Here is a 27393-nt window from a genome sequence, read left to right as displayed (position 1 = left end):
AGAACAGTCGCCAGAAAAAAAAACGCAACGCTAATTGGTGCATCTCTAATTTACAATACATATGAAAAGGAATCTACATAAAATGGAAATAGTGGAAAATAATAAAACGATGAACACCCAATTCACCTGTAATCTTTGACTGGGCAGAGACTGCTTTTAAAGTATCAATTGACTGGATTACATACTCCTCCTGCTTAGGTGGAATATGGAAGAGCTGATTAAAATACTAGTTGAAAATATAATTATGCACAGTCTTACACTCCTTTGTTTGAGAAGTCTTATACTAAATTATATTTACTATGAAAATAAAATCTTTGTAAGAGCCGTTCACGAAAACTAAAATCATAATCAAATTTTTTGTGAAAAAAATTTCAAAAATCCACAGCTGTTCACAAGAAAATAGTTTTGTTGAAAAAAATATTTCAAAAATCCAAAATTTTTGACAAAAAATAAAACTTTTGTATATATTTTTTTCATTGAAAACCTTTTTTGGAAAAAAATCAAAAATCTATAGCTATTCTACAATAATTTATTTTTTTGGACAAAAGTTTGAAAAATTGAATTTGTTGGAGTTTTTTTTTTTTTTGAAAAAATAACTTAATTTCAAAATATCCAAGTTTCATTCAATCAATGACTTGAGTTAACATCTTCCATACCTACATTCGTTTGTCAAAAAAAAATTGGTCACAATTTAATTTTATTTGGAACTTTTTTTAAAAAGTTGTTAAAAAAGAAGTTATTGAATTATAAGACAAGTATTGTATTTTCCTGTGTAAAATCCCTTTTTTACATAAAAATGCCATAAAGATCCTGTTGTGATAAACTTTTTAGAATCAATTTGGATTCGTAGATAGATTTAAAATGCTTTTTTTTAAGGTATATATGACTTTTGTTTTTTCCCCTATTTGAGGAAAATGAAAGAATATTTATCGTTGCCATGAAATGGGATTTCCTTTTCCAATGTATATCTTGAAAATGATTATGTTATATAGAAACATATATATATTTAATATTAATGTAAGAAAAAACAAAAATAATTCCTTGAGAAATTGATAAATTGAATTCCTGATGTTTTGATAAATATTATAAATTTATATTTTCAAAATATTTAATTGAGGATCACCGTCTTCTATATATTAAAACATGTACTGTCACAATATGTTATATCATTCCATTTTAAAGATGCATATAACGGAAAAGTATCAAAGCATTCATTTTTCAATATAATGTTAATATTTTTAAGCGTGAGATGACTTTTGGCTGGAAACATTTTTGCCGACTGACCATTTGGAACATTTGACCGAAAAGGAGGACTTTACCTGTTGGACATATTTAGTAAACGAGTAATGCCTACTAATCATTTGAAATGAATTCAAATATACAGTCATATCGGGTTTTCATATAAGAGGTGTGATTTTGATATTTAAAGAGAAATTACTCTTTTTTGAGATAAATGATTGGATGTTTATTTCAATGTAAAGAGAAGGGTAAACATTATCAGCCAAATGCCCTCCATAGCTACGCTTAGAGGACCGTATCAATTTTATGAAATTTTCCATCACCAAATCGCAATGTGGCTGTTATATGCCCTCAATAGCTTCACGAATTCCATCTTTGAGGTCTTGAATCGACGCTGGACTATTGGCCATGTCAATCACAATATCTTAGAGTCTAGAGCAATAGTTACGGTGAATGGATTGCGCTATAGAGAGCTGATTAATGATTTTTTTATGGGCAGAATTAGAGGCTATCTGGTCAACGTTTACTTTCAACAAAATGCCACACAAGCAACGAAATCATCGTTTTTTTACTGGAAAAAATTCCGAACCGTAATATCTCTCGAATTGGAGATTGCAATTGGCAAACGAGATCTTGTGATTGAACACATTACGACTTCTCCCTTTGGGGCTACGTGATGGATAAGGTCTACACCAACAGTCCAATAATAAATGTTTCCTATACAAACATAGTCCCACTCACGTTCATTTCCTCTAGTAGGATACATAAATATGTCTTCTTTAAAAAAGCACTTCCTTTAAGCTTAAAATGTCATGCAGCATACTAAATACATGAAAAAATGTATGTTCTAATACTTTATGGCTGAAGGGCATGCTTATTATATGTATTCAATCCAACAATTAAAATATATGTATACAAAATGTAAAATCATTTACATACATATTACATAATAATCTTTAAAATGAATATCAAAGGGAAATAACATTTTTCAATACAGGGAAAAAACATAGAAGATAGATATCGACGTTATGCAATCTATAAAAAAATTGATCATATTGATTAAAATAAATAAGTTAGTTTTTGTATTGCGTTAAGGCCTGGAAATTCTAGATGGATTTGAGACAGTTATTATTTTTATTGGACCAAACTTTTTGGCTCTTTAAAATATTATCTCTAGACCGGTTCAAGGAACAATTTGGTATAGTTTGGTATCATAAAAATCCTTCTTTAAAATTTGCTCTAAACAGATTGTTTATGACATTATATCTGCTTTCAAATTATAAACAATGTACAATGACGTCATACAAAGTTTAAACATAGATAGCTAGTAGGGATTTTCTTCCTGTCGTCCATGTTAGTAACGGAACTCCAAATTTGAGCATCTTTTGATATGGATGATCAAGTTAAAAGTAAATTCCTCATTATCTTTCTTTGGTTCTAGCTTTTGATACAAAAACAAAAACATTCAAGGTCATTTGAGCCCAAAAACAATGACAATTTAAATATATTGTCATAGATTGAATAATTTAACTAAGTTTGTTAATGTAATTAAATAGCTGCAATGTGTAGTTTATGGATGCTTTTAAAATCAGAATATCCAGAAAATGTTTCAAAGCTTGATAATCATATTTTTTTATCAAAATAAACACATTTAAACTTCGATATCTTTACTTTAAAAAGAAGAAAAAAAAAAATTGGCACATATATTTAAAAAGGAAACAAATGGTAAAAAAATACCTTGCAATATATTTAATAGAAATAAATTTAAAACGAAATAAATTTAAAATAAATCAAATTTTGTAATGGGTGTGTACAGTATACAGGGTGACCGTAAATAAACTTTAAAAAAATTCGAGGAATCCTTTTACAGCCATTACTTTATGGTTGGCGAAAATGTAATTTGGTATTTTTGTTTTATTTTAATGATTTATAAGAAGTGTTACAATCATTGGATATAAGCCAAGTATGCCCCGTTAATTTGCTGTCAGCGAGAATCCACCTTCATAATGCTCTTTTCGTAGAAGCCCTGGTCTATATTGGGTAAAAACTTGGACAACCAATTTTCACAGGCCTCTATTGAGGCCAAAATTGGACTCCCAATAACATTGGCTATATAAAGAAGAGGTTGAAGTCACTTTGTGCCAGGATCGGACTTTCGGGTGGATGCATAAGAACATCCCATCCGAGCTTCCAGAGATTCTGGCGCGTCATCAAAGATTTGTGCAAACTGGCGTTATTTTCTTAATGTTTTTTTTTATCCTATTCCCCGATGCTGACCTCTTCTATTCGATCGTCTGTCTTAAACAGTCAAATTGTTCCCAGTAGAGGGAAGAAATGAATGGGGGAGGGGGGGAATTGCTCAAACCACTATTGTGTAATAAAAAGCGTATCAGACGCGTATTCATCACTAATTTTTTTGATTGCTTTCGACTCATTTTTCCCTTTAACGTTTTAAAAATATTAAATATGGGGACTTTTTTCCTTTGATAACTCATAATTGATGCACGATAATTCACAACTGAACAAGCCAAGCACAATACTGTCAGAATAGCGTTTGTAGTTATACACTGACATCTTTACAAAACTTTATCGCATGATTCGATGTAACACATAATGAACAAGATATACTTAGTTAAAAGAAAAGGAATAAATTACTTGTTTTTGAACCTAATATATTAGACTTTAGAATTGAAAATTGGGAAATTGAGAGTTCAATAGCTACTCTTTGTGGTATTTGAAGTATTTTCCCTCAGCTGCAATGACATCTTCGGCACGTCACCGAAATGAAGAAGAGGCTGATACAATTTCTTCCATGGACGGGACCTTCCATGCCTCCTAATGGCTTACTTAGGGGGGCAATGCTGTTGTGGACATTACTGTCATAATTGCTCTCCAGTCTATTTTTTTACTTTAGCCAAACCGTTACCAAATGTCGTGTTGAAGCATCAAAGTCATTTAGTATATTTTTTACTATCCTGTTCTTTAATATATACCTATTCTTTGTCTCATCGATTTTATTTCATTAATAATATATCAAATAAACATATGGCCTTATCGGTTAATTAGTTTTTGAGGATTAATGATCAATGAAGATAAAGCCACGTTTATATAGAAAAAAAAAAGCTCATTTTACTTTTGAAGGATTCATTAAATGATACCATCAAGACGGTGGCCGAAAAGGCATTAAAGACTTTTTAGACATAAAGTAATTGCATTATGATAATAGAGTTTTTTTAAAATAATTTTTCATTCCAAACATAATACTTGAGCTATACACAAAAGTATTACATACACAATAAGCTTAATTATTATTGCAATAATCAAATACAATTTATAACTTTTTTACTTGTTATTAAAAAATACAATAACCATTGACAAATTATTATTAAATCATGAAGCAATCAACGCCTTGTTCCAAATATATAATGATCATAACAGTAGAAAACATGTCCTTCAAATTAGTAGAGGTTTTCTTCGTTGGAAAACTGAATAAGGTTTTTATATTCCAAAGCTGCTATCGTTTCATTTAATTCTTGAGAAGGGAACATCTAAAAATGAAGTGATCCCTAGTGTACTTACTCATAAGAGATGGATAATAATAATGAAGGTTTGATCGAGAGATTTAAGTGTAAGTCCTTAGATGAGAATCGAGGATTGACATCCAAGTAATTCCAACCTATATGGCCTTCCTATATTATGAGTGGGGTTTGTGTTTATTTTCTTCCTCTCACGACCACTTACAGTTGAACTAACATCACGCCATCAAAGTCAGGGCTGCAGAGGGCGTAAATAAAATGCCCAACTCCATTATTTTGAATGTCATCGACTCTACCACACAATTTTTTAATAATATATTTTATGTCCTACATAAGTACTATAAAGTCATTTGAATCTAGAGACGATAAATATAGATTGAATTTATTGTAATAAGTATGGGTAGTTTATAGTTATATGTAGTAAATAATTGTGCCATATGCACTGAAAATATTTTTTATAAGATATTTACCAAGATGAACAACACATGAAATGGATCAAAATCTATCAATTGCTAATACATTCATAAGTTTCTGAACATGATTTATGCACATGTAATCGAGGAACAACGATAAAAACAACCTCTCTCCACATCTTTAATCTTCACTCTAATTACTAAACTAAGTAATGATCTAGCATAATTAGTAGATCTGTTCTATCCAAAATAATAGTTTAGACTTTGCAGATTTGGGAATTTTAATTTTATAGACTATAGAGTACATTTAAAACTTGTAAAGTAAACCTATAAATGAGTTAACTTTCAATTTTCATAAATTAATAGTACTTAATACCTATAATTTATAACTATTTTGGAAAAAAAAACAACACTTTAGGATCACTCGATATAAGTCTTAGATTATAAATAAGTTATATTTAAATGAAAAATATGTGACAAATGGGAGGTCAATTATCATAAACATGCGATAACTATTCCCATGACGATCCTCAATTCTATTCTGAGACCAACAAGGACTTACAATTATATGTTTTGTATAAAACTGTCTGATGTAAAAAAGGAAGTTCACTACTCAGGAATTAAATAATAAGGACAACAGCTTAGGAAAAGAAAATTAACTCTTCAAGTTATCAACTTTTAAAAAAAAATAGAGGAACTAAAAAATGCAACTGATTAGCACCATGGTTTATTAAAAATCAGAAAAACAAGGGACAAATAATACATTTAAATAGTACGTCCAATAATTCTATTTTATATAATTTAATACTTTAAACTTTAATCATTTTGACATTAAGGATATGTTTCCTTTTTACTCTCACTTTGGAACTGAACATACTGCGGCAATTTTTCACTGTCTAGGATCACCTTACATAAAGTGTATACACAGTTTGATAAATTACTGTAGTTTTTGTTTAAAAGTTGGATTTTCTTATATATATTTTGTAGTACTCTAAAGTTGGGGTGAACCGTCATACATATATCAAGTGTTCAAACACCTATTTTACAAATGTATAAATAAAATACTCAAAAAAAAGATTTTGATACCAAAGAAAAACAATCAGAGATTCGTGATTAGTGTCTTTAGTACCAGTTACCTACTATAAGGAAAACTGCCCCAGGGAAAATTCCCCGTAGAAGATTGCCTTGGAGATAATTACCATGGAAGAAAATTGCCTGCATGCTGTTCAAACTTCATGACGAATAATAACACATTATAAATTTGCTTAACACTTGATCGACGGATGGTCAAGACCCCCCTTAAACAATGGTGATTATCAAAAATGATACACATTTATTATTTAGTATTGTATTTGTGGCTGATAAAATTGAAAGTAATGTGTTACCCCTCACTTCTCTGTACAAGATAAAAGGTGAAAACACAATGGTAAGTTCAGGAAAATATATGTTATAGTTATATAAGGAATGTACAAGATTCCTTTCTAGAGTTGTTCATTTACCTATGTTTGAACTTGCTTGAGCTTGTTCATACACAATTCTAGAACAAAAAGATTATTTGAAATGATTGGATATCAAAAATGATACCCACGTCTGTCTAGGTAGTCTTCACTATATCCACCCAACAATTCTAAACAACCTTTTTTTTTATTATCCAAGGCACTTATCGTTACTAATAAATTCTTGAGAAGGGAACATCTAAGTATAAAGAAGGGTGATCATGAAAGACAAATAATGACGATGAGGGTTTGTAAGTATATGTCATTGCCACATTCAGAGTGGGATTTCTGTTTATTTATTTCCTCTCACAGTTGCTTGCAGCTGACCTTATAAAGTGTCATGACAGTCAAGCTGCCCTCTATTCTAACATTCTTCAAATTGTCAGGATTCCTATGATCATTTTTATATACCGGCAGGACATGGTTTTTTTCATCACTTATCATGGATGTTGCTTGTATTAGTTGATCTTTGAGATAAATCTCTGATAATAATATGTTAGTTAAGACTCAGTTACATCCATGAAGTGCTCATTATCCCTTTACTAGAAAGTAGGACCGACTTTTTCTATATGGTAATCTACACAGGTTTTTTTTTTTCAAATCAAACCTCCTCTCATAATTAATCAATTCTTGAGAATATATAACATCTTCATTTTCCAAATTTCCAGACATGTTTTATGCATCTCTGAATTAGGTACACAAATTTAATATAATGTTCTTGGCTATTTCCAAAATTATATAGGTCTGCATACTTAGAATGGGAGAACATATTACGTAGAACATGAAAATACAAATAGAGAGTACTTGCTTACATCCATTCAAGGCAATACTTTAGACGGTGTACACATTCTCATTTTGATTAAATAACCTGCCAAAGCTTATATCCATGTATGTAAACCACATTTATATATATATATAAATAACCCAATTTTCTTCATTAACTTATTTATTCTTTACTTTTCCAGTCATTATCCATCCAATACTTTTGCTTCGTTCAACCCTTAAATTTTGCGTTTACTTTGACGTTTGTAGTATTGTTTTTAATATTATTATTTATGATATTAAGACATACATACTTCATATTTATTCTACTGAGATTTTGACATTTTTCTGCGTTTTTCTCAATACATAAATAACTCAAAAGTTTCATATATATATACTATGTAAGCAGTAAATTATGTTACTCTGCTATGCCATTTAATTTGCATATATATTTTAAAAAGAATATGAGTCCAATTGTGATCCTGATTGTGAGGCAGATAATAATTTGTCAAAATTTGGCCTTTATTAAAGGAACGGCATAGGTCAATCAACAATGTGCTCGGAAAAAAATTATTCTTTTGAAGTGAAATGCGTAGGTTTATTTCTAAGTAGTTCATAGACAAGGGAATATAGTTAATGTATTTGGACTTTAAAGACATTTCGGAGGCAAGTTGGAGTAACTGTAATATTATCAAGTTTATTCATACTCAAAGAAGGGATCTGTGTAAAGAAAATCTAAGTTTAGCGGTTAGAAAAGGAAAAACGGTTGTTGCGTGTGCTCTTTCTTCTTTTTTGTTCATTTTTTAATAAGTCGTGGGGATGCTAAAATTTCCCTCTGAAGTATGCATTATTGCCTATCTTTGGTGTAAAATGTTTTAAAAATTTAATATAAAATAAAGATATATGAATTTAAAGATATGACAATATATTTTTTCAGCACAAACGCTACTTTAATTGTTGATTTCTCCTCCTTGTAGTTGTCATTCATTTTCTCTCTCCTTATATAAAGAAGCTGATGTTAATTTAGTAATGCTATATTTCTCGTATTTGCTTTTTCTTTGCACTCTTTCACAAATTAAATCTCTACTTACACTTCACTAGTCCAACTCAATCTCAGTCTCTATGATCAGTATGTGTGTTAAATAAAGAAATTGAAAATAAACAGAGATAACGGAATTCAAGACACACCCCCAAACCACATATAGCAATAACATAGGTTAGAACTCCAATATCGATCCTCAATTATAATCCAAAGACTTATAATTATTCCTCTGATATAAATCTTCAATTTTAATCTCCTTGTCGGTCATGTACTAGTGATATCTGTATACTTATTGTTCTCTCTTCAAGAATAATGATATCTATAAATTTTTTTACATCGATATTCTAAATAATAAAGAACAACTTTTCAGGTTGCAACAGCAACAATATGTACCTTTCCATTATCATACAGGGTGAGGACCAAAATTTAAAAAAATTAAAAGACATTTTTAATCCTACATATTTTTATTTTGGCTACTTTTATAGCAAACTTTTGAAGCAAAAGTTTGGTAAATCAACAATTTTGTAAATTGTCAATATGTCCCCCTCTATTCTGAATGATAGCTTCAATACTGGGACGAACAGAAGCCCAGCTGGCCTTTATGAAGTCCGAGGGCAAGTTGTTCGTAATTAGGGCCTTCAGTGTGTCTAAATTCGGGTGAGAAGTCTTGTTCGTCTTGCCCTCAAAGATACACCAAACTGCAAAATTCAGGGTGTTCACATCTGGTGAGGACAAAGGACATAAGTATGCAGGCCAAAAGGCAGCAAATTTCTCCCTGTAGAAATGCTACACCTTTTTGGACGTGTTTGTCTGAGTATTGTCTGGTGTAAACGCATAGTTTTCTCTGGGGAACGTGCTCATCAACCATGGCCAACATGGTTGATGAGGACTTAAGTGAAGTTGGGAGGCATTTTGCTGCTTTGGGACGCCACAACGCCGAGGAACATAACTCGAGGTGGATATTTGTTCCTGAAGGTTGCCTATACCTGAAATCTTGATTCAGACAAGAAGCGATCATTTCCTGTTCAGAAAATCATCCACTGTTAAGATTTTCTTGTCAGAGATCGACTTGCGCACGGTGGAGATCGCACACCCTTTCCCACTTTGCTTTTTACTCCCACATTTTTGAACGCACAAAAACAAAAAAAACATCAAACTGTAGCTTTTTGTCAGTTCTTTTGAATAGTACCATGTACAAAATTGTCATATTTTTATAACTGAGACTAGACGGTCTCAAAGAGGATGCTAATTTTTGAGTCCTACCCCTTATCTATTTGAAACTACAAAAATAGAAAGATCAAGCAAATACATATAAACATACATAACTTTAGCTTTGTCCTTATAAGTTCATTTTATATATATTTAATTTAAAAAAAAAAACAGTAGTAATAAATAAAGAAAAGATGTCACTAATACGTTTCTCTACTACATGGATATACTTTGCTTTCTTTATCTCCCATTAATCTGTTAATTATATGGACTATGTATGCACCTACGGGGTTGGGCAGCCAAACATGGACTCTTGAGCCTCCTGACTTTCATGACCTTTTTCAGAAAGTGCTGTGGTGACCTAGTGTATGTGTAAAATCCCAAGTAACCTTTATTTATTCTCTTGATGGTTCTAGCAACCACGGAGAAGTCTGTGGCGAGTCAATTCATCGATTTGAAAGGGTCTTCCTTCATATATTTTCTCAAAAAAAACAAAAAAAAAACACTATACTTGTACACCTTATGCTAAACGGCCTCAAGAGTATTCTATTTTGTGAGTCCTCCCTCTGTACGCTTTTCATCCCTGGTGATAAGAAAGATTACATGATGGCCAGAGTAGCCTTGCGTGTGGTTATTGTGATTATGTTTACTTGGTTGTTAAAGTAAATTTGGATACACCCGACATCCATTTAAAAGATCTAATTGGTTGGATCCTAAAAAAAAATTTGATTTTTAATTTTTAACCTAATTGATTAAAAGTGCAATAATTAGTGTATATTAAATTTTTTTTATAGAAGACTTTCCATAAAATGGTCATTACCATAATTTTTTCAAGCAAAAATGAAAAAAAAAGAAAAAGAAAGAAGATCAATTTGTAATTAGCTCATTCTGGATCAATTCTACTACTGGACTAAAAAATAATTGATCAGTCAATGTTTGGAAATGACCACGATCTAATAAAAACAATATCTCATTTATTCAATCCACGTTTAAAATACTGAATATAAGAAAAAAAGACGAAACATCAACAAGACACAACAAAATACACTGTTGTAAACGTGGTAACACCATGTGTAAGAGTTGAACTACTCTTTCAGGCAGGTACGTCAAAAATATAAGTAATTAATGGACTACATTATTATGAAAAATTATGTTATGTTGTTGTATTTCTAGATTTTACTATTAATTTCTAGATAATTAAGAAAAAAAGAAGATTAATTTATTATCCATTGGCTCAAATGAGATTAAATCTAGCAGGGCCCACATGAACAAATTGTAGGGTAAAACCTATAATATACAGAGTTATGTAATAGGATGGTTAATAAGCAAGTCAATTAAAAATAATGCTTATTGCAGGTTTCAACTAATTATGTGAGTAGAAAGGGGAAAGGGAATGGAAAGTGTCTCATCGACCCATAATTAGTTCATAAAAAAGATTACTCACAAGTGAAAAGCGCTTGTGAGCGTAGTTATTTCTAATTACGCCCACTTCTTTTATGAGTAGAGGTGTATAATACATCTCCAAAAAGGGGGAGCGGTTTTTTCTAATTGGCAATCTGAATAGTCAATTTATTTTCCAAAACTAATATCGTTATCGTTAAGCAGGGGGCGTGTTTCGTCAAATAAATTACTTTTTTAAGATTAAAAAAAGAAAATAATTGTTGCCTCACTTTTTCTTCATTATGTATTAATAATTCTTGAACACCATGTTTCTCTCTAACAAACCACTTACCTTAGTACAATATTAAATATATTTAATTTTATCAGTTAAATGCCTTAAAAAAGTTCCACCTCTGCTTGGATTGCGTTTAATTGGATCTCTAAATAAAAAATTTCCCTCAGAGTTTATATTTTTCCATTTGGATATCCTAATAACACACATTCTGATTCACTCTTCCTGTTCTGTTGAATACATATCCTCTCTGTGTGCCTCACTCGATATATATCATCTTCTTTAATAGAAGAATTGTTCATTCAATGTATCAAATATTTACATCTGACCTCGGGAATCATTGCCTCTATGCTCAAAAATACATAAATTCCTCAAAATCTTCTACCGATTAGTCGTATAGACCTATAAGAACTAATGAGTTCCATAAAAAGACAGAATAATGGACTGGAAGCCCAACTGAGGACTTCTCATCTTCCATCCATTGCTCCTTCATTGAATTCTGAAGTTCGTTTCCTCCTGCCCTTGCTCTAAGAAAAATATTTCATTGATAAAAGTCCTTCAGTATACTTGATGTATTAAGGCAGATATAACTTATCTCAATCACAATTCCATTTATAAGGTGGAGTTTGGGATGTATAATTATATAACCTAGGCCCTTGATTTTTTTTATTAAATGTGTGCCTCTTTTGATATTAGAAAACAAGTGGAAGATAATTACAGACTCCTAAAGATAATTTGCCCTCTTTTCTAAATAGTTTTGTTTGCATTGCCAATGTATATTCTATTCTGCTAATTAGTATATTTATGTATCTATAAGAAAGTCTCATTTAATTTTGTATATATACAATGCCACTAATAATTTGTTCAATCTATTTGCTTTATTTTATAATAATAACTTTTATATCGTATCATTTTTCATTATAAATTTGTCTGATTCTCTGCTTATAATTTTTAGTAAAATTTATTATTAAAATATATATATTTTTTTTTAAATTTACCTATACCTATTTAACTTACTATTATAAACAAATGTTATAATACTTAATTATCTTAATAATGTTCACTATTTCAAAGAAATGATAAAGTGTTATACTTCTTTATAAAATAATAATAATTAATATCCCTATATAATAATGTGCTTCGTACAAATTCATATGATTAAATACTAATTATATTTGAAATATTGAAATTCTGCATTCATCATTAATAGATCGCTTCAATCTTACAATTTCCTTTGCCAAGAAGGAGTCGAATCTGCTCTCTTGAGATGGATGATCATGTTATAAGTATCTTATTTCAATTTATCTATCTGACTTCGGTCTTATCTCTTAAATAACTTATCTGAGGAGTTTCCGTATTTTCGTATCGTCAAAAATTTAGGGCCTGATTTTGTAAATTAAGTTGTATCTGGATTTAGAATAACAAAGAACAACTGTCTGAACAGTCTCAAAGGGGGAGTCTTAGCTTCAAAAAGCGTGCAAGGTATTAACATCCGTTTCTTCAGATTAACATTTGGGTATGCTTCATGGATTTGAACATGTAGATGTGCAATTTATTTAAAATAATTATAAGTCTTTTTAGTATATTTGAAATATGATAGGATGAAGATGGATTTTATTTCTATTAATAATTAGTATATTTATTTATGTTTAAAAATGTCTCATTATATTTTATATATATATAATTTACATTTGTCGTTAATAATTTGTTGAATCCATTTGTAATATGTAATATTAATAATTTCTATGTCATATCATTTTTCATCATTAATTTGATTGATTTTCTATTCATAAGTATTAACCATCAATTTGCAAGTAATTTACTGCTAAGGCTGAAATGTTAGCCATTAGTTTTTGATTACTCATTGTATAACATTAACATATCATATTAGCGACATTGAGGGAGAAAATTTAAGTGATATCAATAGATCTATAATATAGAAATATAAAAGTTTTTTTCGATGAATTTCACAAAGTAAATCAAGTATTCTGGAATATGAAAATTTCGACTACTTTTTATATTAACTGTTATAGTGTTACTTGAAATATAAAAGAATTATCCTTTCTATAGCAGAATCATGTGATATTCTTTCCTCCAAACCCATAACTTTAATCAAAAGTGTCTTATGTCTCGCTCTTGCGTTATACTCAAACTCGCTCTGGATGTCCATCTCTGCTTATTATTTAATTTTTGAGAAGGTAATATTTAAGTAATCATTAGTACTTGTGCTCATTAAAGACGTAGAGTAACAATGAAGGTGTGCTCGGGAGTTATAAATGTAATTCCTTTTTGGACTCGAAGTAGAATTGAGGATCGACATTGTAGTAATTTCAGCTTATATACCCTTGCTATCTAAGGAGTGGGATATGTGTTTATTTCATTCATCTCACAGCTCCTTGCGTCTGATCTAATCAAACGTAATTACGGCTAAGAAGTTGTCTTCCCAATGAATCTTCAAATTGTCAGGATTACCCCTTTTATTTTCATTATTTTTTCTTAACATACCGGCAAAACAAATAATATTAATCACTGAATATAATACTAGAAACCTGTTAGCGAAGGCTCAAGAAACTCTTTTACAAATTGAGTAGAAGAATTGAGTAATTACAATTATGACATGTCATAAGTTTAAAAGGTCATTTGTCGACTATTTGTCATATTTTTTTATGAAAAAAAAGTATATTTTATATTCAAATAGTCAAATACATATATACCTATATAAAATATTAGGGTTGTGAAATTCATTAATCAAAGTTTAACAGTCTTCATTTTTAGGTCTCTGAATCTAATAAATATTTTTTTTTGTCAATAAAAGTATAACAAATAGGTGACAAAACTTATTGTAGTAATTTAACAGTTGCTCCAGTCCATTTATAGGGGGCGCGCTTCGTTTACAGGCTTATAGTATAATAAATTTTATGTATCACTAATTATGAGGGCTTATGTCATCTCAAGGGTGATTTTTATACGAGTTACGGGGAAGGGAATAGGTGAATTACTTAAAAAAACAAATTAATTCAAAAGTCGTTTAAAGGCTGTCAAGCACATCGAGTCGCTTTCTTCTCAGTGGTGGAAAGTGTGCAATTGTTCTTCTTACTATACTCAAATTCAATTCACATAACTTTTTGCTAGACCTTCCCAACTCCACTTTACAAGTGTATTATAATAACTAATTTTCTGAAGATTTTTTCACTTGTCCCCTCCATTCGGGGATTTGTATCTGGAGAGTGAGGTACCCTCAAAATTGTGACCGAATATATTGTTATCAAAAATATGGCTCTGTTATACCGTTGTATTTGGGATTCAAAACTCAATACATCTCCCATTATAAGAAAAACTATTATTTTGTATGTTTTCATTCGAAAGTTAAAATTATCATAAATGTGATTCTGCTCAATTATTATTCTATCTCTTTTTTCCATATTTGAGTTTCAGTCTAATAGAGAAGAATAAGTCTTTATGTATTTAAATAAAATATTTCCATTTAATTGCAAATCTAAAAAAGAAATTAATTTCACAGTCTAAAAAGAATGTAAATGGTACATTTTTTATCCAAATTAGATAAAGTGTTTATATATGTTACATATTAGTTTTGACGCGTTTTCCCTTTCAGGTAGAATATGTTGTAAAATATGGCGAATTTCTTCCTTTGATACCTCCATACTTGACGTAGGATAATTCACGAATAAGTTGATAAAGCGCAATGCCGTCAGAAAAGCGTTTCTACTATAAACAAGATATACTCAGTTTAAAAAAGGCATAAAAAAATAATATAAAATTACTTTAACCCCAACCTAATTTATATACAACCCTTTTCTATTCTTTTTTAATACTACGTGATAAGCTTGGGAGTACTTTAGTCTCTGAAGTGCTCTCCAACTGAGATCGAAACTTGTTCCTAAACCTCATATAAAGTGACAATTGCCTCTTTTTTTAATATTCCTTAAATTGGTCAGATGGAGTTGAACTGATAAAATATAAGTTAACATTCTAGTATTACAATTACTCCACCTGACATAGGAATTGTCTTTAAAGTTTATATACATAGTACATCTTTCTTTCACTAGGACCTTAGCAAATTAAGTTGAACAGAATGATTTCTCCGGAGTTTGTTGTCAAATGAGCTACATTGTTGCATTAAAGTAAAATTTTGAATTTAGAGTGTACTTCCCTTTTCTTTTTGTATAGGAAATTTAGTTATATATTCTTGCTAAAAATGAATCCTTGACTCATGTTTTATACAACTCTATAAAAGTATAGAATTGTATAAAGTAGGAGTTGACCCAAACTCCTTCATTAATTCATGAGCTTATAAAAGTCTAGACAGTCCTAAAATACACTTTAAAAAGGATTTTATGGAAAACAAACACATATGAATACATTTAAACGTGTCTATATCCAAATAAGTAAAATAGTGTACATCTATACGTTAAGCTGCTTAAAAGATTTGCATATTTATCCTCGGGTACAACTTTATATATATATATATATAAATATATCTATAGTAATGCTGTAGCTAGATCGATATAGTATTTTATATATTAGAGCTGGTGAAGCAAATACTAAATTATCATTATTTTTTATTAGGTAAATGGCATTACAAATAAGATCATAAAGGGTATTTGTATTTTATATGTTAATGCAACAATTGAAGGCTACGTTTATTATCTACCATATCCTGCAAACACATAAACACTAATACCGTTGCATCCCAATTATGTAAATAATGTTTATTTGGAATATATATCTAAGGTTTGCAATTGAAAAAAATATAGTATTAAACTATATATATACATAAAAATATAGTTTCATATAAAACCAAAGCATCAGCGTGTCAAATTAAAACAGAAAAAGGGGAAAAATATAAAATCGATATTAATAAGGCCAAGTGTGTTTTTTGTTTGTCTGAGAAGGACTTATTTTTGATAGCGAGGGTTTGTACTTTTAAACTCACCCGTGTACTTAAAGCTCAGGGTGTGTACTTTAAGCTCAGCGTTTTATATTAAAAAGGGGGAGAAAAAATAGAATCTATTTCAATAAAGCAACGTTTGTCCACTTTTTTGTATACTTATCTGAGGAGGGTTCTTTTTTAATCACGAGCGTGTGAAGTTAAAGCTAAGCTTGTTATATTGAGAGAAACAAGCAAAGTGAAGTACATATGTAAGTTAAAGCATGTGATTTTAGATAATGTTTAGCAAGGAGTGGGTGTATTATTTCCAGCACCGCGTGTTATATTAAAAAAGAGAAAAAAAGGCAATACAATCTATATTATTAAAGCAAAGTTCATCAACATCTACGAACAATGCTGGGTACTTCCGCTAATACTATATAAATCTTTTCAAATTATCAGATTATCCAAAAGCATCTAATTTAATTGGATATTTACTAAGTACTTAAATATAACAAGTTAATATCACTAAAATAGCTGGCAAAAGCTCGGTATACTTAACTATATATACTTGTATGCTAGTGTTGAGCATTTGATTTTAGTTAGACATCATTACAGCATTTCCCAACCAATCGTGAATGAAATTTGCTCAATAATTAACCATTTTTTCACCGTATTATCAATGGGTGGTTTAATAAAATCAAATAATTATTTTAAAGCAAAGTTCTTAATGAACCAAGGAAAACTAAGATGGATGCCAAAATAAATCTTGTGTCAATACTTATTGAAATAGTAATTAGTAAAGACGGGATCTGCAGCATCGTCCCCTGCTCAAAGTGTTTCATTATCAACATTAAAAAGGGGATGGTCGACTACAAGGCTCTTGAGAGGAAGCTCAAGGGCAGAAAACCCCCTCAAAAGTAGTGTGAAGACAACTTGGCAAATTTCTGGCCCTGGTCAATTTAGCCTCCATACTCACCAGACTACAACCCTCTTCATTATGGGATCTGAGGTGTCATCGAGAAGAAGATCCGTTCTACCCTCATGTGAAGGTTTCCGTGGAGAAATAATGGGTTGAAATGTTGGAGGAATACGTGAAGAATATCTGCAAGACCTTCAAGCCTAGGAGCGAGGCCATAGTGAAGGCCAAGGGTGGCTACATTGAAATTTAATTTCTTATATAAAGTCTCATGGTCTCACAAAATGTACTTTTTGAGAATTTTGATAAAGTTAAGTTTGGAAAATTCATTTTACGATTAGCATGGTCACCTTGTAGATTGTGTAATTTTGTAAGCTTAATATTCGATGAGGCTCACATTTTGGGACTTAACTTACTTGTAATGAAAACTCGTTAATTTTATGTTAATGAAATCATTTATGTGTTTGACGTGTTAGGCACTTAGATATTAAAGAATGAACCATTCTTATTCGAAAAATATACAATTATCTTTATTTATCGATGAAATCGTTGATCTTATACCTTCCAATACCGTCTCTGACGTTATTAATGTAATTTGTTTGGTAAACAACGTAATTTTAATATAAGAAAAATAAGCCCCTATGAGTTTGAGTATTGTTTATGTACAAACATATATTTACATTGGTATGTATTAGGTATTGAAGTAGAGTAAGTTCCTAATTGTATTTACTCATTTTTTTTCTCTTCTCTATTTGTCGAGTATAAAAATACATAAGGAATACAAAGCAATCAACTTGAAGAACTAACTATATAGAATGAGTAGACAAGGTTTCAATGGAACAAATAAGAAAGTTATAACCTATTTCAGCAGTTCTTTCCTTAAAGATTTGTTTTATTGTTTGTATTAATCAACTCATGTAGATAAATAATTATAGGAAAAAAAAAAATTATCTTTAGATATGTAAAAAAAAACGTTAATTAACGTAGTCACTCTGAAATTTGAAAAAAAAAAAAAAAATGATTGGGATGAGAGAAGCTTTGCTGGTATGATGTTTCATTAATTCAACTGCAAGTAGCAGTAAGCAGAAGGAAATAAACACAAACCCCACTCCGTATCTAGCCAGGCTTTGGACAAGGCTAACTCCAATGTTCATCTCCAATTTTACTACGAGTTCAACTAGGACTGACACGCATAACTCCCAACCAAGCTGTCATTGTTACTATTTATCTTACGCTTGTACACGCAATAGTTATTACTTTACACTTATTTAGATGTTCCCAGTGATACATAAAAATTGTCCTGGTGGTATGTTACCGAAAATGAAAATTGTCATGTGTTCGATTTGAAGAATGTTTGGAAGAACAGCAGCTTTGCCTTCATTCAGTTCTATTGGATTCGTTCCAAACAGCCGTGGAAGAAAAGAAATATGCACAAATTCCACTCCGTATATGGGCAGAATATAAAAACGTGAATTATTCCAATGTCAATCCTCAATTCTTCTCCGAGTCCAACAAGGACTTTCACTTATAATTAGTGATGAAAATCGGGTGTAATTTTACCTCGCCTGTTTTTTTTTTTTGAGTTGGCAAACTGAAGAGTGATTCTTCTTTCTCCATGCTGCTATCATTATTATTTAATTCCCGAGGAGTGAACTTATTTTTTTAATTCATTCAATTATATTCAAAACAGGATTAAACATTTATGTACGCTCATAATCAACAGAGAGTAACTTTAAGGATCTGTTGCAGAGTTATCATTGTAAATCCTTGTTGGACTCCGGGGTGAATTTAGTTATAATTGTAAATCCTTGTTGAACTCTGAGGTGAGTTAAGGTCCGATGTCGAAGTCATTCTGACGAATGATTTCTATATTTCCATCGCTCCCTCGGAACAGGAGCTTGTAGCTGTTCTAATGAAACTTCTTGACAGCTAAACTACTCTTCTCGAAAACATATATTGACGGTTAATGGTGACATTTTGGCTCAGTGCTCCTCCGCAAAAACTTCAAGCTGGTGATATTTTGATGGTAGTTAGAACTTTATTTAGCTTTATTCTCAATGGCGCTTCATACATCAAAGGGATTCAGTTTCGATGATGGGAGAGACCAAAGTTATTTTGACTAAAATCCCTCTAGCCCTTATTTTATTTTTTGGTAGGATTGAGTGGCCCTTGTAGATAGTATCTTTAGTCCCTGACCCATTCCCAGTCCCACAGGAGCTGTTGTTAACAGGAAAAACATTGTGCGTCAAAAAACTTTTTTATTGAATCATTTTTCCATTAACATTGACTGTTTTCCATCAGTTATAATTGACAATTACTCCTGACATCATTGCTGATTGAAGATACTTTTCCATTAACATTGACTGTTTTCCATCAGTTATAATTGACAATTACTCCTGACATCATTGCTGATTGAAGATACTTTTCCATAAATTGATCACTTGCAGTATCATCATCTGTATTCATAGCGATGTACCCAGTGCTTCTGGAATTACAACTACAAAAAGTTGCTCATTCTTCCATTATAATATTATTTCCATCGATGTAAGTAATCATTTCTACAGATTAAGATAGAATTTTTACTTTTGCACAAACAATGTCTTAATTATTCACCATAAGGATTCAAACTTTGATAAGTTTTTTTATCAATTAAAAATTATAATATGTTAATATAGTGGTCTTAAATAAATCAAATTTAAAACTTAATTTATTCCTACAAATAAATGTAATTATCAAAAATTTCTTACCTTACTCATATTTCGGCGTTTCCTTGATATTGGTCACTAATATTTAGTAAGTTATTCGTTTTCTTTGATCTATAGTTTATAAGATATTAATTTTATAATGATTTCTTTTTCATTCTTCTCATGATTTATATAAGATATATTTTTATCAAATGGTTCTCCGTAACAATCAAATTTATTCCATCTCTGTAAAGAAAAAAAAATACAATTCTATAAATGAATAACTACTTTTGATGTAAATAAATACAAATATTTTTGTGCAAATTATGCAAAAATGTGTTGCTATGAAGAAATTAGGTCTAGCGTCTGGTTCAAAAAAGGTCTATTGCAAAATTAGGTCCCCACCAATTTTGCCTATAACTTGTATATGACATCATATTTGTTTTCAAACTGTGAACATGTTACGATAAGGGTATTTTATCTTCCGTTGGTTCTAACTCTTGAAAAACACGGAAATCCACCTTATTTGGTTTTAATAATTTGAGAATGATGATAGATCTAGCAATTGCCAAATAATAGTCATATTTAAATTTCAAATTATTATATATTTTATTTTTATGGCTAAATTTCATATTGTAATTTTATGGGTGAATAGATTCTGAATTATTTTGAATTTTATATATGCACAGTATTTGTTCTAAAGCATATCCTGTACTTTTTTTAGGATTATGTAGATATTTATATTCTATATGAGATCTTTGTTTAACATAATGAAAACATTAATGACGGTTGATTTAGAAAAAAAGAAAACATTCAGTCTCTCTTAATAACAAATAGGCTAAAAGTCCCGAGCTTGACACACAGATAGCGATATTTAAAAAAAGTCATCTCTTGTTCTGTTAGCATCAATCTTCAAAAGACAGCGTTCAAAATTTATTGACAATGAGTACTTTAGTTTCTGAGTCATTGCTCTAAGTGTGACGCTATTTTCGTTTTTTCCAAGCCAACAAATCAAAAACAATTTTGTGTTTCAATTTTCCACTACTTTTGATTGGAAAAAATACAGTTCAAGCTAAGTAATGACTTGAAAAGTGTTATGTGGCCTATGATCTATAAAAAAACAATCAAAAAATATAATAATTTAAAAACGCCAAGTTTCTAAGCCTGGGATTTATCATCCCAAGTGTTATATGAAACCTGAAAGAAGAATCAGTCAAAAAATTTAGATCAAATAATTTATGGCCACTGTAAGAGATCGTAGTCTGAAACGAAAAATCGGTCTAAAAAAAATAATTTAAAATTGAACTAAAACACAAATTCTCTTGTGAAACTGAACCTAGTCTTAACACTGATAAACGACCCCACGGAGGTAACGAAGAGTTAAAAAGATAGATTAGCGTATTATAGGTAAGGAAATGAAAATTGGAATTGAAAGTCAAGCTCAACAAATTCTTCTCCTTTTCCTTGTGTAGGTATTTGACTATAATTTAATAACTTTTTAGTAATGAGCAAAATATTTTAATTGCCAAAAAATATAATTTAAACAAATACAAACATATAATATTAGGCACGAAAAGGGAGGACTATTTATAGATGTTAATTTTCTTATGAATATGAAAGGTTTAGTTATTATTTTTGTGACATTCTGGTTCAACCATACCTTGTACATAAACAAACTAGAATAAACATTTCGCCATCTTGTCATAATGAGTGAGAAAAAAACCAAAAAGTAGCACATGTCAGATCTTCTAGATCCTGAAGTTGAGGTGCCAAGGATTATAGACATTTTAAAATAATCCAGGAGCTTGGTTTTCAATGTGCCTTAGATGAAAGTTGATGGAATAGACTTCTCTTGAAAAACAATAAGTTTAGGCCACAATTTAAATAGGGATCTGGAATACCTGTCCAGCATGGAGAAATAGATGAAAGAGGATCAACCAATGCGATGAATTGCCTAGTCAAAGACTTGTCCGTGGTTGCCCTGAACATTAAGATAATAGTGAAAGGCGACTTGGGATTGCCTACATACACAAGGACACCATTACACCTTGTGTAAAAAGTCATGAAGGCCAGGAGTCTCAAGTGTCCATGTTTGGCTGCCCAACTACGTAGTTGAATATGTAATCTATATGATTAACGGATTAATGGGATAGAAAGGAAGAGAGAAAGCAAAGTATATCCATGCAGTAGATACACTTATTAGTGACGTCTTTTCTTTATTTATTACTACTTATTATTATATTTAAATTAAATATATATAGAATTAACTTATTAGGACAAAGTTAATGTCCATATTGGGTATTAGTTTTTCATATATCATAGTAAAATATCAATTTATGTATGTTTAAATTAATTTGTTTGATCTTTCTATTATCTTCTATAATTAGAATCCTCTTCAAGATCGTATAGAAATGATCGCTTCTAGGCTGAATCGCAAGCTTAGGTTGAGAGATCCTTCAGGAACTAACATTCAGTTCCGATCATGTTCCTCGCCGTCGTGGTGTCCAACAACAACAAGATGCCTCCCTATTTCTTCAAGGATAACAAAAGAGTCAATACGGACGTCTACTACAACGCCCTCAGGAACCATGTCTTGTCATGGTTGAAGAGCACGTATAATAATGTGTTTACCCAAGACGGTGTCCAGTCACACTCGTCCAAGAAGGTGTAGCATTTTCGGCATACTTATGTCCATTGTCATCACCCGATGTGAACCCCCTTGACTTTGCTGTTTGGTGCATCTTTGTGGGCAAGACGAACAATAATTCTGGGCCAAATGTCGATGGCCTGAAGGACGTGAATACGAAGGATGGAACAACTTATCCTCAGACTTAATCAAGGCCAGCTGGGCTTCTGTTTGTTTCCGTATTGAAGTCATCATTCAAAATATAGGGGGACATTTGTATATAGGTTAACACATGTATTGAACCCATTTGTAATCTTCAATGTAACCCCCATGGACTTTGATAATATCTTGGATGGAAGTTCTGACAGATGGTAATAATGTAATGAGGCTCATGGAATCCAATGCTGATCAAGAGAAGCCTTGATTGCTTTGAGATTCGGTACCCTTGTCCAGTAGGCTCTGGCCTCGACATGCAGACAGAAGGAAAAGTGGAGCAAGTTGACATACGGTCTATATGGTGATCAGATTACTTTGGCTATAATTGAATGTTGGTCTCCAAATAGGGTCGTTTATTTTTTGTTGTGTGTAACAGGGAACACCTTGTTGAAGCTCGTCTCCAGGCCAATACAAGTCTTTATGGCCTACTTGACGTTGTAGATTGTCTGATTGCTTGTATAAGTCAAGTTTGGATATCTGTTAGTATGTGTGCCGTCTTAAGCAGAGTAGTAATCTTGAATCTTTTGTCTATTTGTGAGGTCATTTTTCAATTAAATATGTTACTTTTTTGGAGGGAAGTGTCAATATAAACAGTTTTTTAGCTGGTGGAAGGAATTACGCATCCATTTCACATGTTTTTCTTATTCCTCGTTTTCATGAGTGTCCAAATTTCAATTAGTTACCTGGTATAAAGTATTTTATATTAATGTATCTCTGATTTATTTGCATATATTGTGTATACCAATTCAATTAAAATGGAATATATAAAAAATAATAATAAAACTGTGTCTGTATATATGTTATAAAAAAGCCTCAAATTCTGAAAAATAGTTTTTGAGGTATCTATTCACAGGGTTTACTTTTCATTTCTAAATCCCATTTTAGAAATGTACATCTATTAAAGTTTGAAATATAACGTTACAAATATTTTTTAATATGTGCTTATACTGGGTGGTGCATTGAAATCTCAGCACTATCTAATTGAATAATAAATTAAGGTGGAGTAATTGAAATTAATTCATATTTCGATAAATTAAAGCTTAAGCAATTTGTTACAAAACCAAAAACAAAGCTCCGCATTCTAGCTTTCGTACAAACCATGAAAATGACACATGAACGTGATCGAATAATTTTTATTTGCAAACATTACAGCCAGTTGGGTGTCTCCAGGATCACCGTCTATGCCGTCAGCAAGTCCAAAACGTTGGAGAGAAAGAGAGACTTGTCAAAAAGGCCAAACTGGACTCGGAGGAGTAAAGGAAAGCAGCCAAAGCCAATCTTCTCAAGTCCATGAGGGCCCATACAAAAATCTTGATGGTTCACGTCAGACTGTCTCTGGAGAGCTATAAAAAACGTGGATCTCAAGAGCCTTGTGAGGATCTACAGACCACTTTTAACACCAGCAATGAAATAAATCCATCTTCTCTGATGCAAGACTCTTTTGTAGGAGTCTTTTGAGTTATTTTGAACTATTTTTTGTCACCTCCCCCTACAGCCCTCACGCCAACCCCCTCAACGTGCACCTAGGCCTTCAGTTTCCGTCATCAAACACTGAAGCCATCAAACTCACTGCCAGCCACCACTGGGTCGCCATGATAGAGGACTACCTCTGCAGAGGGTGTCAGGCCTTCTGCCACCCCCTTGAAGTGATCATTGGCAAAAGGGTGTCTACATTAAGGATTAAGGGAGCTCAGACACATATCTTTTTATAGAAATTTTATTTTTGATGAATACATTTGATCTTTTTGAAGCTTAAAATTCAAAGTGTTCATTTTTTATTGGACCACTTGGTATCTGATGTGAATTTTCTAATACGACTAAGACAACATTTAGAATGTGTACCTTCTTTATGAAACATAGATAAAACTATATAACTTATTTTAATGTTATTGCCTTTTGAAAAAAGACCCTGTACAATACATATATCTGTAACCTACAATTGTAAATATAATTAACATTTAATCATTTGTGCTTGACAAATACATGCATAGTTTTGGTTGGCTGAGGGTATTCATAATTTATGGATTTTATTCATACGACTACACCTTGGGGCTATGAAATTTTGAATTTGTCTACATATATACTATATAAGAATGTATTTTCGTAGAAGTTTAATGTTTTATATTATATTATATGTATAGGAAGGTGAAAGCACAGGAAATATTTAACGAGAATAGAAGACAAGTTCATATGTTACCATTGTACATATAAAGAACTTCTTTTACTCTAAATAGTTATTGGCTTTCCTTCATGCTTAATAATATCAGTAAGGAACTTTATATTTAGTAGGAAAGTAGGAAATCTATTATTCTGTTGGAATATGAGGGATAATAGGGCAAGAGCAAACTAAAATATATCCGCAAGGTTTCGTGACTGTATTCAATTTAGTAATTAACAAAGGAGTTACCAACCATCCCTGTGATATTTAACAAAATAAAATAGAAAATAAATCTTGGCAAAAAACTCCCTCATAGGCAAACATTGAGATTCTTATCCATTAACTGGGTTCTATGAAAATTGACATTGGGAAAATTGACCGTCATTTAATAAAAAAATGAGAATACATAAACCCATAACTTGTTTTGTGAATGGCAGGGACACTAAGCAGGTAAAAACACCTTCCGCCACTTTACAAAGTGTTTAGGCCCCTCCAAATAATTCAAACAAACACCGAACATATTGGTTGATTAATGCTAAGGGACAATCATCAAACGGGTTTAACCCCACTGCCAACACTTTATAAAATATGTAAGCCTCCTCCAAATACTGCCAAATAAAATCCGGGTCCCGGTAAATTGTACATATCTTAAGTTTTATATGGTTTATAGTTGGTTCACAAGACGTCCCAGTTTTACTGTGACTCTCCCACTTAAAAATACCGGCTGTATTGTTTTCTTTGTTAGCTGCGTCGTTAATGTATTTTTGAATCTATCGGCTTTGTGTTTATTTTGAAATATTTATAAGGGATCAAAATGGTTTTAGAAGCGATGGTAGGGGTATTTGCACCTTCTTGGTTGCCCTGCCATGGCACAAAGCAAGTTTTTTGTTAGTAAATGTTGATGACAATTTTCTTCACGGCAATTTTCCCCAATGGCAATTATCTCCGGCATTATGTTCACAAATGGTAATTTTTTCAGTATCAACTTTTTTCACGGTGATATTCCACTTGTAATTTTCTCATAGGTTATTTCTCGAATTTTTTCAAAATAAATGTTTCTTTAGGTGGGTTCACTGAAGTACTTATGTACTCATTTAGGACATGACATTTCTCCATTGTTATTAATTAACTTATCTTCATAATTATTATTATTTTTTTAAAATTTACACTTACTACTTATGGATTTTATCTTAAGTATAAAATGAAAAAAGGTATGCTTCTAAATTGTGTATAAGCACGTAAGTGAATATACCATTAACGTGAACTTTGGTTGATTCATAATATGTATGACTACATATAGAAGAAATCATAATATTTCTTACAAATTTTTGAATTAAATTATCTGGAAATTGGCATTCATGAAAAAAAACATAAAAAATCAAATATTATATGTTTTTACTCCTGCTGCTAAATATGTATACATATTTATATATGCAACAGATTAAAGTTTTTTGGTCATATTGAAAAGCATTAGATAAAGTTTTCTATAAATTTTATATGGATATGTAATCTTTTTTTTTTATAATTAATTTAATAACTATTAATTCTATTTGAAATCATCTTTGATTTTTTAGGTCTGCTATTTCTGATGCAAATCTTTATTCATAGTATGTTCAATTTAATTCAACTTTGGGTTGGTATATTCAATTTTGAGAATTTTTGTTCCACAGAGTCAAATAGCTCCGTTGTATACAAGGCTGGAGATTTTAAATCCCAAATATTTTTAAGGATAATGAATTTGCACAAATTAATTCAGTATAAATCTTTTGTTTTTACATGTTTGGATTCATAGTGAGCCAATCACTCAAACAAACCTCCTCCAATTTCAACTGCAGCCTCCAACCTGACCCTGAACCTGGCACAGGCCTTAATGAGGAACTTCTTGCCCATGTTGACAACTGCCTCGAGAATGGAAGCTTGCAATGAGTCAACAGTGTTATCGGCACTGTTATCTGTTAGACACTCTCCCCCAAGAGGGGTTTAAATCCGTTAAACTAGAAAAACACCTTTCCTTTGCCCAAAACATAAAGGTTGTTGTCTCTGAAGAAACACTGTTCCAATGGACTAATTGCAGCAATATAAAATTCTAAATTGACACTGGATCTGGTTTTTTTAAATGTAGTTATTTGAGTCCTTGGGCGTGCACCCAGCATGGAGGCACAGAGTAATGGCATTACAGTGTTCGTATTTGGAGAATATCTTTTTTTTTGTTTGTGTGTGTTTTTCTAATACAGTTTGTTCAATAAAATCTTATGAGCGCACTTGAATAAACGTAAATTATAGAGTTGCCAGGGTATTAAGGCTTAAACTTGTTCCGAAGTTAAAAATCCCTGCTCTGTATAAATACAAATATATGGAGAAATTGATATTTTTTGGTAATTGTTAAACTTGTCCTTTTCTTTCACTTTTTGAAATAGATGTTCATCTAACTAAAACACACGCCGAAGTAGATTTATATTGTATTTCTAACTTTAAATCTTGTTTTTCTTACTTTCTTTTAAATTTGGCGCATTTATGTTAATTTACATATATA

At 31.1% G+C, this 27393-nt stretch overlaps 1 protein-coding gene across 1 annotated transcript in view; it reads right to left on the bottom strand.

Annotated features, from left to right (window-relative positions):
* The window catches only part of Syn2 (Syntrophin-like 2), a 136548-nt gene that overhangs the window by 70717 nt on the left and 38438 nt on the right, over window positions 1-27393 (bottom strand). The window contains exon 2 of the mRNA XM_040727650.2: window positions 19924-20106. Within this exon, the coding sequence (XP_040583584.1) occupies window positions 19924-19932 (9 nt within the window). The 5' untranslated portion in view covers window positions 19933-20106. The remainder of the gene's footprint in view (window positions 1-19923; window positions 20107-27393) is intronic.

The sequence above is a fragment of the Lepeophtheirus salmonis genome, chromosome 2, assembly GCF_016086655.4.
Source record: "Lepeophtheirus salmonis chromosome 2, UVic_Lsal_1.4, whole genome shotgun sequence".
Taxonomy (NCBI): Eukaryota; Metazoa; Arthropoda; class Copepoda; order Siphonostomatoida; family Caligidae; genus Lepeophtheirus; species Lepeophtheirus salmonis.
This window is presented reverse-complemented; position numbering and strand designations above follow the sequence as displayed.